Genomic DNA, 14,798 nt, shown 5'->3' with positions numbered 1-14,798 from the left:
AGAAAAAGCCCCATATTTCAGAGTGAAAATAATAATAATTAAAAAAATATTTCTTCTGCATTGGAGAATTCCCCTCTGCCTTGGTTTACTATTTATAAACCACCAGTCTGGGATTAATTATTATAAATCCTTAAAGCCGAAAAGAAGATTTTAGGCATTTTATTCTACGTATAATCTATACCATTATTAAACTGCAGTTCAAATGCACACTATGTCCTACTTCTGTTGGTCACCTTTTAACATTTATGCATTTTACTTACAGAAGATTTTACTCCCTGGAGAAAGCATTTCTTACTATTTTTAAAACACCAGACCACCCATCTGACATGGCACTGCTTGGGGGGAGCAGTGTCACCTGTAAACCACACTCACCGGGCACCCCGTCTCTCATCCAGTAATCGATGTCTGTTCCATCTGCATTGTCGTAAACATCTGTAGCATTGATGGGCAGCAGCAGAGTCATGATCTCTTTCACGATTTCCCGAGCTTTAGCACTCCCAGTAAAACCCAGTCCAGATGGCTTGAAGGTGCCCTCATCAGACTCCATGACGATATCAAAGTTGGAGATATTTTCCTAAACATGTAAGGAAAGAAGATATTGTGCTGTGGTTGCTATTTTAGCTGGCATCATATACCTGATTCTAGGTGTCAGTGTGAGCACACTACAACAAATTTGTTTAAGAAGCAGAGAAATTCTTCCTGTGACCACGTGTATATAAGCATAAATTAAAGGACCTAATCTTTCTGTATGAAAATGCTGAAATAGTTCAAGTTCTGTTCTGAGGCAGCAATATTCTGTAGGAGCCACAACATGTCTGGTCTGCTGTCCCCAGATACTTCCTTTAAGACTTCTGAAGTGTCACCTAGAAAATAAGCCATCACTACCATATTGAAGGTTTCACCTGCAGCTCTCCCTTTCTTCGCAGACCTGAAACTCAGAAATTCTGCTGCAGTGTGGAGGGTATGCAGTCCCGTGGCTTTAAAATTAGACTGCTTAGACTGTGAAGGACATCCTAATTAAAAAGCCAGTTGCTGTCTGTTCAGAAACACATTATCTTCAATATACCATGTAGTCAACTCTGACATCAGCTGGAGGACTGAAATGCCAAGATTCTTCCTGACCTGAAGAAATAATATCTATTTTAAGGAAAGTTTGTGCTTCCAAGGCAAATCATCACAGGAAACATGAAATGTAAGATTTTGGGTACAATCAGCACAGTAACATTTGCGTCTAGTGTGCACTTGGAAGAATCTTTCTAGCTAAAAGGACAAAAATTAACATACAGAGCAATTAATTTGCTTCCCACATTTGCTCAGATTGCTCAGTTACAAAGGTTTAATTGGAGTAAAATATGTATGGATTTTATGCGGAGGAAGATCTCACTCCTTTGGAGAAGCAAAAAACTTTTTTTCAAAATAAAACATTTTATGGTCATGTCAGGCAGAAAAAAGCTATACTTCAGACCATCTTCAATGTGACTAAGAGAACTTACTGCAGGCGTTACTCTTATGCCTAGATCTCATTCCACAATTTTATGGCTGCCATAGGTTGCTACAAGAAAATCCTTACAAGAGATACATGATAGCAGCAAGTAACAGATCCATTTCATTAACAGGTTACATAAGCCTACAATTCCGCAAAGAATTCTTTAACATTTTTCTGGATATAAACCCAAATATAAACTACAGGTGGCTGTGAATGATTCACATAAGTTTTAAGAAGTCCTTTATAGAATTTGCCAAGAATTGTGTTTTACACTTTCCCAAAACTTTTCTCTTTTGAGTGAAATAAGTTCTAACATAGCAGAGGAATTTACTTTTACATGAGAAATATATTCAGCAATTAAAAAAATTAGTATAAAATATTTGCATGATGAAATAACTGTAAATGTTATAATACTTTAAACTCATTCAGCTACTGGAAATCAAAGTGGAAATAACCAATCTTGTCACCAAATTGGCAATCATCATTTTTATACAGTGAAAAAAAAATCTTCAGTTTGAAAAATATTAAATGTAAATAATTAGGTTACATGTGGTTTCTAGGTCTACCATCAAATGATGTATTAATAGGTCATGAGCCTCAATGTGAATCGTGATTCACAGATCCTCTGAACATAGTGGGAGAGAAGCAGGCCAAGAAAAGTACACTGCATGCTAAAAGGGACTGCTGATGCTCCAATGTTACAGATACAACAGAAAGAATGCTTCAAAATATAAATATTCTTTATATCACATGCCCAAGGAGCAAGACTTAGGGAAGACAATACATATTTCAGTGTGCTGCTGAATTGCCAGTGAAAGCTAATGTAAGTATAGTAAGCACTGCATAGATACCATGTTATGGTACTCAGCCTCTTTGGTTGAGTCTCCAAAGTTGCACTTCTGCCCATTTTTAGAGAAGGTGAAATGAGGAGGAGCAGTAAGACAAGGGTAAGGAAGTACTTCGGGCAGTGAAGTGAGGAGAAGAGTGAGCTTGGGAACAGTGTGGATACCTAGAAGAAATCTCACCTATCACCCGAAAGAACAGAAACCCTAAGTTCAAAAACTTCATAAACTGCTAGTATCACAGCAGTCTTCCGCTGTGTTTTCTCACATAAATTTTTGCATGTGTTTTTAATATAAAACTGAGTAAACAAACCACCCACAATACATTACATCATATTGTTGTTCTGTAAGAAAGCTGTTCAGTTCTGAGAATGTGCTGGAGAGGCACGAAAACAGGATACCCTAGGGAGAGAAACTGACTTCACTGGGGAACAAAAAAGTAATGGGTCACAACTACTTGAAGTACCATATATCCTTGAGAAAGCTTTTTCCCTATTTAGTCCACTAGAAGATAGGATTACTTATAAAACTATTCACCATCGAGTTTGAAAGTTGCAGTCTTAAAAAAAGATTGGTTTTACTACACCCATTTTTGTACAGCTATATTGGCATTCGTAGTTACACAGAAAGAAATACATACTTGAAAACATGCTACAGTGAAGATGCTTTGTCATCATTTGACATGTACAGTGCAGGAATAACAGCCATGAGCAAAGTGAGGTAAGCCCTCACATTGCCCCCTTGACTAATTCAAGGGAACAGCACTACAAAACAGAAAGATTTCAAAAAAACAAGTGCAGGTTCAGCTGTTTCCTTCAGTTGTGCTCATAGTGAATGTACCAGTTAAATAAGTATTTTAAACTTAGTATGTAATTTTTTTCAGAAAGTAATTTCATTTGCTACATTTTGATATTGTGCCACTTCTCTTGGTATGTACCAGAAAATTAAAACTTGTTTGTGTGACCTGCTGCCATCATCAAAACAGACTTTTATCCTTTACCTTCCTATGACGTGGTCATAGAAGAGGTCACCTCTCTTTATCTTATCATGCTTAGGTCTTCAAATGAATTTTTAAACGAAACGTAACAATAAATACTACATGGGCAAACTTGCTTTCTATAGCTTATGATTTTCATTGAACACACAATCAGGCATGATCCTTGCCAATACTTCTATTTTTAATTTTAATTTCTTTTATTTCTGTTTTCTCTATAAACAACCTATTTTTATCTCTGTTAAGAAAACAAAAAAGATAAGTACTTTTTATCTCTAAGGCAAAAACTTGGTAACATGAAATCACAGAATCATGGAATGGATAGGGTTGGAAGGGACCACAGTGGGTCATCTGGTCCAATCTCCCTCCTCAAGAAGATCACCCTTGAGCACATTGCACAGGATTGCATCCATGGTTCCTGAATATCTTCATTGAGGAAGAATCCACAACCTCTCTGGACAGTCTGTTCCAGTGCATCCACACAGTAAAGAAGTTCTTCCTCATGTTCAGGTGGAACTCCCTGTGCACCAGTTTCTGCCTGTTGCCTCTTGTCCTATTGCTCAGCACCACCAAGAAGAGCCTGGCTCCATCCTCTTGACACCTTCCCTTCACATACTTACAAATATTAATGAGGTCTCCTCTCAGGTGTCTCTTCTCAAGCTTGAAAAAGCCCAACTCTCATTCTTACCAGATGTTAAACTAGACTCCAACATCTCATGACTAATCTACCAACTCACTGATGGCAATCCCTCTTACCCAGCTAAAGCAGTGACATACCTGGAAGTACAATGGAGGGAACAGTTACGCTAAAAGCCTTCAGTAATTTGGGGCTATTTAAAATAGAGTATTACTTGTCCAACAGTTCATTTACTGGTTTTGTTTTTCATTCCACTGAGAAAAATGATCACTTTACAAGGAAAACACAACAACAAAGCACTGTCCTTGAATAATGGTTCATTTGTTCCAGTGATAAGGGACATCAGTTAATCCAACACTGTGTTTTCAGATTTCTGTTATTGATTTACACTTAATTTTAGGAAACAACACCACTTGTATTCCCGTATTTGTTTCAGAGCAGTTGGGAAACAAGCACAGCACGGCAACAATTGTGTTGCAGAACTCACAGCAAAATGATGGTCATCCCACTTGTAGTACTAAAAGTGAGTTTAAATCAGCACCCAGCTTTGTTAGACTGGCAAATAAGACTACAGGAAAGACAAAAAAATCCACTGGAAACACCTAAGTGCATGTGACAGCTGGAAAAGAAAAAAAAATAAAATATCCTCTAAGTATTTAATAATATATAAACATGATGTAGTGTAATTTTGAGTTGCTGTTTAGCATGAAGATTACTTAATGAAGCAAAAGAGCATAAACGGAAACTAGAGAAAAAACCCCACCACAACAGCTGTTAGGAAGCAGAGATGCACCAGCATCAAGGCGTAATAACCACCAGCCATAAGTGTGATCATACCATTCACACTCTTTTTGAATGAAGACAGGGAAAATCAGGCACACTGTGAGTTATAAATTTTTGTAAATGATCCCATTATATGGGAGAAAGCTGCTTTGGAGTTAAAGATTAGCACAATTTTTTCTAGATGACAAGGTATGAATAAGGTTCATAAGTTTGTTACAAAATGAAATATTCTTCTGCCACATTTTATGGGAAAACAGTCTGTAAAGAAGTCCACAGAATTTATGGCTTGTTCTGTATGACAGTTACAAGTTCTGACCTCTGGCAGGCCAATGACAAAAATCCCAGTAACTTCAACAGCCCTGGAGCAATTTGGTCATGTACTTATTAGCATTTCACTCAGTAAAAACGTACTACTGGCATGTCTTGCCTTGCACAATACAACGACTGTTTCCTCTGTATTGACTTCCCAGCACTCACAGAGATGACCATTCAGTATTGTAAGTTCCCTGGGGTGATAGACAAGAAAAAGCAGACAGCTCTGAAGATAGCAGCCGGCTAAGTAAGGCATGCATTGGATTACCTGAAGCCTTGTCTTGGGAGGTTTTTTTCTTTGACAAAGAGGCGTATCAAAGAGAAGTGTTCTCCCTGGAAAACGTTCCATAACTTAAGCCCTTTTACTGCACAAATATAAGGGTATCAAAACAATGTCTATGACTCTGAATAACCATCCCACCACTGTCCTTTTCTGAAAGGCTTTAGGTTTTCACTTGAAAATAGGCAACATTGCCAAAATTAAAAATTGTAGTTTACATCTTTCAATCAAAGACGATGTTTACTCCTTCAGGAAACTAATGAGTACTTCTGTAACTTTCAACAGAAGATTTATGAAAAGAAATTTGCAACACCTTATAAATTATCACGGCACATACATCATTAATATTTCCTGGTTTTATGCAGAATGCTTTTAGGTTCTCATCTCGGTAAGAGGTGAAATGTTGAAATGAAAATAAGCCAATGAGGACAGTTCACCATGGCGAGTCAACAAGAAGCAGTAATTTTCTGTCTTGTACAGCTGCAGGGAGTTTGGATTGAAGGAGATCAACTTTCTTACAATAGAACATCTCAGTGGACCAAGGACCCATGTTTGGGTCAATCTGCCTGGAGTATGCACTTGAAGCAGCTATCCTCAGAACACGTCTCCACCAGTTTCATATGGCAGCCCTGCTATTCACTGGAGGGAAAGAGAGGAAAGACGCAGAGACAAAAGTTCTTCTCACACTAGATACGTATGAAATTTGGAATGAAGACTAAGCATCCAGGAGACACACTGTCATGACTGATTTGGGGTCTTCCGTGCTTCAGGCAGTGTAAAGAATGAACCTGGTTTTGTGTTTTAGCAAAATCTGGCTTTCTCTGCAACTTTCACTAGGTAGCTGATTCCTAATAAGTAAGAATTATGAATTCCTTCTGACTTAAAACTGGTATAAAATATAATTCTATAATCATGCCACCTTTACTGTGGTGCTACTGGCTGTTAATTTGGATTCTGCAGAATACAGTGTAATTATTTTCTTATTGCAGTTTTGCAACGGAACATTTCACTCTTTATGCATTTCTTTCACTTCGCAATGAAAGGGATCAACAGTGGTCTAAAAAACCAGCAGTAATTTTACATCATTTTTGATTACAGAAAATACTGCCTGAGGACAGTCAATAGGCAAACAGTCAACATATTTTGCTGGATTAAAAGAATACTCATTAAAATCCTCTATGTGTTTGGTTCAAATCAGACAAAAATTCCTGTCTCACGTTTCACTAGAGTACTTGGTACATCAGGAAACAACCAGAGTTTTCTGAAAACTCTGGTTTTTGAGCAGCCAGTATTTTCTGGGGAAGAATCATTTCACCTGAAAGTGACAAGATAGTTTTAGGATATTTGCTTCTTAGAGAAAGCAACTCATGAGCAAATCATAGTACAGAACCTGATGTGACCATCAAAAAAGAGTACTTAAACTATTAACAAAGAAATACCAACATTTCAGAGAGTTCTGTTTTCATGCAGATGCAGTTTGAGCAAAATATAAAATCTTCTTGGTAATAAACACACAAAAACCAAACCATAGTAAATGCTGGTGATTGATATTTTTCATTAAGTTTGACTTTTACTAAAAAGTTAAAACAATGTATGGCATTTGCACCAGAAGTTTAGGCAAGTCTCGTAAAAATCATTCAGATAGGAATAAAAGCACAGAGAAATATTTTAAGAATGCCTTCTGTAATACCGTTTGAATTAAATTCGTAACACATTAATGTCTCCAACGATCACAACAGAGTTACTAAAGTAAATTTGAATGTGACCTAGGATCTCTTAGTCTTTTAACTACAAAATGTATTTGCTTTCTGAGAAGATTGCTATTCCAAAATAAATATTTTCAGCCACTCATAGTCCCTTAATTCAGCTGAGTAAATAACTGTAACCTTGTTTCATGGTACACAGACCTTTCACTGAAACTACTCCAAAGCAATGAAAAGGGGGACAGATACTCCATTACATATACTTCTTTCTCCCTTCATGAAGGTAGCAAAAGAGTAAACATACAAACAACTTAAAAAGCCCTAGTGGAAGGCACTCACATTTTGTTGTTAAATGTTGCAGGAGAATCTGTACTGAAGAGCTGCAACACGAAGCCATTTAAAACTACGTTCCTCCAGTTCTTCCATTCAACTTGTATAAGAAAGTAGCGTTGCAATGTTTCACATTTCTGAAGTTATTTACTATATTTACTGTATTGTAAGAGCCCTACTTAGCAACTGGGTCACACAACACTAAGCATTGGAAAAAGACTACAAATACAGCGTCGAACTCCAAGATCTGGAGCCTGATTTGCACTTAGATCCTTTAATTTCATTACCCTGCATCAAGATAAGGAGCTTTAATGTTAAGGAAAAGCAACCCTTTTTCTAGTCTGGGATCAAATCTAATTATTCGCTAACAGCTAAAAGCAGTGAGCACTTCAGCAGGTATCTCCTTCGTGAGCAAACGGGTTGGTAATTCCCCTGTGGGGTTTCTGCCCCATGGTCAAAACTGAACAGGTGCTCTGTGATGTACTAGTGGGTGGCAGGTACCCTTACACTAACGGAGGCACCGAAACTGCCAGAAGATACACAGTTTTCAACTCTTGGAAATGGCTTAGAAAAATCATACAAACGAAACAATGGATGAGGACCATGAGATGCTCTCCAGAAAAATATTTGATAAAATGAAAGCATGGTTGCATGAGTAATGTATGTGTCTGAGGTTAATCTGACTGCAGTTGGGCAAATATGCTTTTCCTAAGCATACATTCACTGGATGTTATCAGAAACAAGAGACAGCACTAGACTGCCTAGAGCACTAGAGCTTTTGATCAATCCAATATGGCAGCTCTTATATTCACACAAAGCTCTGAATAGCCACTATACCCTATCACTAGCTTTAATAATCAGAAATGATAATACTGGGATCTACAGAAATACTTGAGTGATATAAATGCTGCTATTATGCAGGGATGTGAGCTAATTATTGGCACCATCCTAAAACTACTATGCTGCTACTACTATCTCAGTTACTTCTGCAGTAACTTATCCACTTTCCAGAAGTGGCAACCTACAATAACAGATGAGGAAGAAAGACCTGAATTAAACTGAAAGAAATAATAAATAAGCTACAAAAGCAGGATTATCTGTACTTGTCCAGTACTATATTGTCTTCATTTCTTCTCCCTTGCCACATTTCCACTGATGTGAGGAGGTAATTTACAATCTCAAGGAAATCCATGTCTGCCTCTGCTGAATTACTGCATTCATATTTCTACTTGTTTGTAGCGAACTAAAGTCATAATAAATCCAGCTATGTAGATGAGTCATACAGGCTGTCTTTCATTTAACAAGAAATCTTTAAATACCACTCTTATTTAACTTGTACTCATTACCATCAGCAAGCACCGTGTGTGCCATACTATTCTAATTGCCAGAAATTTGAGCAAGTAAATCATTAAAAGGTTAAGTTATTTTTCATGCTAAACATAATGTACAATATTAATCTGCTTTATTTTGTTATTATGAGTAATGTAATGTCCTACAGTAGTATCAGTTTATAATTACACCAGATCATATGGCACAGGGAAAACAAGAACAACAAACAACAGACAGATGTCATTTCTGCTTAAATCCTCCATTGTAAATAACAAACTCTTAAGTTAGACGGGGCTTTCTCTGCAGAGCACAACATTCAGAAAGAATCTCATCAGCAGAGTAAGAACTAAGATGCATCTTTGTCTCAAACTTTTTAAAAGCAAAGTAACAAAGTATCTTTCAAACAACACTCAGTCTGCTTTATATTTCCCTATTTGATCTTTAGGCCTACTTTATGGTACTATTTCTGAATATAAATCTTTGAGACGACAGCAAAACGCAACCATTTTGGCAAAGATGAGACATGTACGAGACAATTTCACATGTTGCTGACAGCACCACCATAGGGTGGATCTTATTGTCTAACACAGAAATCTACAGAGGTAAATCATCAAATATATTTCTGATGGGTGGTGTGCACTAGGCACAGCACATCCTTCCAGCTCCTCCAAAATGCAGTTCTGTATATAAGAAGCATCTCTTTCAAGTGCTACCTATTCCAGAATATTCTATTTTAGTTTAATCCTGCTGAACATCAGAGTACCAGTGGTAAATCCAGAGTCCTTAACACATACTAAACTGCAACCTGTCACGTCCCTGAAGCTCAGAAAGTAAGTTCTTTGGTACCGCTGCCAAATAAATGACAGAGCTAAGCTATCGCTATAATTTGGAGATATAAGGAGGAACAACATTATACATGGGTAGTTAAATACACATCTTAGTAATATTCAAATACTAAGTGGGAAATAATTGATTTTTCATCAATTAGCCAGAAAACTGTAATCTCTGTAATGCTGTCTGACAACTCTACTGCAGATACAATTTGATCTAATTTTGTTCATCACAATGAATTGATTCAAAATGAAATTTCTGTTTATTTGTTCTGATAGGTTGCTTAGCATTAAAAATATACTGTTAGGAATTGTTGTAAGTCTGCATTCATGCTATTGTAGAAAAGGTAACTTCCTAAACACATCTGCATTCATCTCCTCTCTGCCTTGGATGTATTAACCATTGATGAGAGTTATAATACTAAACTAGGGAAGAGAATGCAAGATTACTTTAGACTAGTTATACAGGTACAGCCTAATTTTTCTGGGAAAATGAAAAAAAACCCCACATACTCCAAAGACTTACCCCCAGAACGGTTTTGGCAACTGCTCTTTATGCCAGGATGCACTTTGAAACACCAGTTGTTGGCGGGAGAGACAGATGTGATAATACACAATATTTTTATTCTGATAACCACAGTCGTAGAATTTGTGTGTTCTTTGCATCATCAGAAATCAACCTTTGAAGATGTTCCAGATCCCAGAAAACTAGCAACTGGCGAAGTGTATTACAGATTACACGCTACTAAGATAAGATAGCAAAGATTTTTCTTTATATTATTTTATGTTTTACATTGTAAAATGTTATGGGAAAATGCAGTGAAGCAGAAATATATAAGGCAAACAAAACTTATTTATATTGCAAACATATGTGGACCATTCATCATTTGTTCTCAGAGAGTTAGCTATGTTTGAAAGCTATGGCAGGTATCATCATGAAATATCTGTTCCAGAACAGTTTTGTGACAGAGTATCTGAGGTCAAGCAGAACACGTATATGTGTGGTCACATCACCTACTGTTAAAAGTAAAATGAAGTTTACATTTATGATTAAGCCCAGAAAATATACTTGCAGGCAGAACCAGAATCACTGGTTTTGGTTAGATATTAGCTGAACATTTTGACAACAATAATATGCAAGTCACAAGACTAGGGAGCAAAGTGCTGTCAAGAAAATGACGAAAAGACGTAATTTACCTTGTGCAACTGATAATATTGTTTGGCACCTATTCCTCCTTGCTCTTCTCCTGTCCACAGCACCAAGCGCAGAGTCCTTTTTGGGCGAAGTCCTAAAATACAGTTTTTAATAATGTTTTTAGTACTAAATATGTATATAATTAAGCATTGTTTGCATTGGTCTCCACTCTCCAATGGATGAAAAACCTGGGTTTCCACAAACTAAACGCAAGCTATTTCAAGTGTGGGGTTTGCTATCTAGAATACTGTTTTCTTGTTTAGAGAGAAAGACTGGGGAGTGGGAGAGAGCCCACATGAGGAAGGAGTGGGCAGCTGTGGTGCTGCTACCAGTTGCAGCAGCACAAGAGAAGTATATTCTGGGGACATGCTGCAAATGTCTGAAAACCGTAACATAAAGTATCTACCTTGATAGATTTCTGAAACACGTGCTTCTGTCACTGTGGTGGTCTGCAGTAAGGAACGCACATCTGCTTTCAGCAGATCCAAATCAAATTTTCGTGAGAACTACCATTGCTTTGTCATGGTTAATTTATTACAATTAATTGAGAATGAGCTGCTAGATTTTTATGGGAAATGTTCATCCATTTCAAGAACTGAGGAGTTCTGTAATATCATTTTGCATTTTACCAGAGAAATGAAAAGCAACAATCTGTATTTTGGAATCTGAAATACAGTTGGCTGCCAACTGTATGCATGACTTTCTGAAACAAGGTGAACATGAGGCCATTTTCTACTTTGCTACGGGAGCTCAGTAAAAAAAGATAAGTTCTCAGATAAATTTTGAACCCATTTCTGCCATGGCAGAACTGAACAGATAGAAGTTGTTGCCCTTTATTTATTTGATTGTTTCTATTCATAAATGAATACATTTGAGACATCAAACTTGAGAGCATGGAAGAGCAAACAGATAAAGAAAAATGTGTTCTCTGTGCAGTGGAATGCTAATTATGTTAGAAAAAAAAAGACAAAACAGTGAGGAGATTATCACAAGTGATAAAGCATAAAGTACCACACACATCTTTGTGCCAAGGAGAAATAATATCAGTATCACCAGCAAAACTTAGTTCATTTCCTAACTGAAATGGTTGAAGATTGCCAATAGGCCTGACCTTCATTAATTTTTTTCTCTCAACACAGTGGATATGATCTGAAGATTTCTTTCTCAAAACTACATGCTAGCAATCCTCATAAGTGAAGGCAGAGTATAGAAGGAATAACCCAAATCTGAAGAAAACAACTTGGATTTTCCAATATTTCATAATGAAGGAAGTGCAAACAAGTGGTTTAAAGGTGTATTTTCTAAATGTTAATCTGCTGACTGTAAACAGAAAGGTTGTCAAATCTCATTGCTTTAAAAATAACCTCCCAGTGGATTCCCCGCTCTCCTAAATCATGACAGTACAGGATTAGCCTCCTTCACTTTTCAAATCAGATGTCCAATGAGGTAAAATTTAAATAATAAAATAGCTATTGGCTTGAAGTCAGAAAGATTTAAGCCCAAAATAACCACAAATGTGTTAGCAGTTTGGTTAGAAGAGATGGCTGTAAAAAAGAAAAAGTGCTGGGTATAAAGTATAGAGCGGCCAGTCCTGTGGTACGGTTCCAGTGGCACTGCAGTTGAAGTGGAAAAAAGAGGTTTACTTGTCATATCACAAAATGCAAAGTGCTGAAGCCCAGTCTCAAGCCCACCACACCAAGGCTATGAGAGCAGCTTTGGTAGGAAGTGCTTGAGACAGGAGCAGCAGCTCCTGCCTCCTCCCAGGCAAAAAACAAGATGCTTTAGTCTGACACTGCTGCCCTAAGGGGGACTTGGGTCAGTGATCAGGGTCTTCATGTTTGGCTCAAATGGGCTGTAACCCCAGCTGATTTCTCCTGCTTTCCAGGAGCTTGAGATCTCAGCTCACTTGTGGAGAAGAAGTTTGAGATTCTTATGGCCCTTTCCTAGCTCGTCATTGTATCTGTCCATTGAAGCTGGGGAAATAATGAAGTCCTACTGAGCTTTTGGTCTTTCAGTCCCGGAGGCGGTGTATCAGCTCTTCCCATCTCACAGATTCCCATCAGCAAATTCATTTGTGTGCTCTACTGAAATTAAATTGGTAACTTAAAAAAAATTAAATAAATATATATGTAAGCTATGGAGGCAGTTACTTTAAATAGAAGCAAAGTGTACAGAGGAAAATTTAATTTCCTCATTATCTTAATTTGAAAGTGATAAGTATTTATCTACCTGTTATTAAAAACAGAGCTACTGTGACCAAAGAGCAGCAAACAAATCTAATATTCACAAGTAAAATTGCCAAGAATATTCTCAATGCATGTTTTTATTTAAAAACAAAACAAAACAAAGTACTGTACTCAAGTTACAATTTTTTTTTACTATTATGTTTAACTATTTTGGTTTGCTTCTTAAAAACTACAGCTCCCTAAGCAAGGTTTCACCTCCACAAATCAGAAGTCTTGCAGATCACAGCTCAAATATATATGGAAAAGATACGATAAAATATCAGTTGGACTAGAAAACTATGTTCTACGATAGGTGTATAATGTAGAGGGGTACGTAGACAATTTTAAAATGAAGGAAAACTGTTTCACAAATAAAATAGTGCCTCTTTCTTTTTTATATGTATAAATGAATAATCATATTAAAAATAAAGAGGATATCAGAAGAGAAATCTACAGATGAATTTAAAATTCTTCAATGTTTTAGAAAAATGTATTAGATTTTTTTTTCCCCTCTCCTCGAAACTTAACTGGGAAATACAATCATAGTTTACTACAAAGGTACATTTTACTAATGATCCTCTACATTCTTATGGTTTATCTCAAGCATAAAAAATACTACAGAGTACTTGGGTTCCTAAGTTAAAGAATGAAATAAAAACATCAATACAGTTGATCTACGACTAAGGATACATGTGTAGTAAGCACAGCAGGACACTTGCTCCATTACAGTCCCTCTGTGCTGGAGTGGCTGCCACCCTTTCATTCTCCTTGGGTACCACAAACACTTCAGTCATACCAAGATCCAGCTCTTATTGAGTCTATTTTCTGTTTCTTTTAAATCATCACAGATCGTTCACATTTGTAGATACCACCATAAAGACTTGAATTTTATGTCCTACATGTCTTGGTCATGCTTGATAGAATTGAGACACTCCCACACACCAAAACTGAAATGTATTGTTTGGTACACATAGTGACAAATTATAATGACCTGTCACATGCAAAGTAAAAAAATAAACCTGCTTCACTCTCAAGGCAGCACATAAGTCAGGATGGAGAACTTGAATCGTCTTTTTTAAATCAAAATAGAGATCAGTACTGTAAACACTAGATTTCCTTCAGTAACTATTTTCCCACTTTATAAACATAAATCCTTACCGATGGAGAGGATTACAAAGATAAAGTATTTTCTAAGAAGACAATATGTATATGACTAACAGACTTCTTCAATGTTGTTCTAAGACTGATCAGCTCACAAAACTGTAAAAAGCATTCCACCTTTGTGAAAACAGATTTTTATCCCTGCAAGTCAAGGCACTGGAATCATGCACAAACAAATCAAATAGTTCATCTTATATAAGGCATATAAGGAAACTGCAAATGGGTGTGAGTAGATTAACAGGTGTCGTGGTTTAACCCCAGCCAGCAACAAAGCACCACACAGCCCACTCCTCCACCAGTGGGATGAGGGAGAGAATCAGAAGGATAAAAGATGGAAAACTCAAGGGTTGAGATAAAGACAGTTTAATAGGGAAAGCAAAAGCTGCAGACACAAGCAAAACAAAACAAGGAATTAGTTAATTCCCAAACCCCTGCATAAATGGTTTATCAAAGCCTTGATCTGAGCATAAAGTAGAATGTGCTGCTTGAGGGAGGTGATTCTGCCCCTCTACTCTCCCCCCTGGTGAGACCCCACCCAGAGCAGGACCGGATGGATGGAGCTCCTCTCCAATGAAGAAAGGCTGAGAGAAGGGAAGGCTCCAGGGAGACCTTAGAGCAGCCTTCCAGTACCTGAAAGGAGTCTATAAGAATAAAGATGGGGAGAGACTTTTTAGCAGAGCCTGTGGCAATA

General features: G+C 37.1%; 1 protein-coding gene across 2 annotated transcripts in view; it reads right to left on the bottom strand.

The window, feature by feature from the left end:
* Window positions 1-14,798, bottom strand: part of CPQ (carboxypeptidase Q) — a 158,087-nt gene that overhangs the window by 38,527 nt on the left and 104,762 nt on the right. For both annotated transcript variants that reach the window (XM_051785295.1, XM_051785294.1), the window contains exons 6-7: window positions 10,724-10,815; window positions 373-574 (exon numbers count right to left, since the gene is read on the bottom strand). In XM_051785295.1, the coding sequence (XP_051641255.1) occupies window positions 373-574; window positions 10,724-10,815 (294 nt within the window). The remainder of the gene's footprint in view (window positions 1-372; window positions 575-10,723; window positions 10,816-14,798) is intronic.

Source organism: Manacus candei, unplaced genomic scaffold, assembly GCF_025592945.1.
Source record: "Manacus candei isolate 608988 ecotype Guabito, Panama unplaced genomic scaffold, ASM2559294v1 h1tg000019l, whole genome shotgun sequence".
Lineage (NCBI taxonomy): Eukaryota > Metazoa > Chordata > Aves > Passeriformes > Pipridae > Manacus > Manacus candei.
The sequence above is the reverse complement of the archived record's forward strand: the minus strand, read 5'-3'. Positions and strand labels throughout refer to the sequence as shown.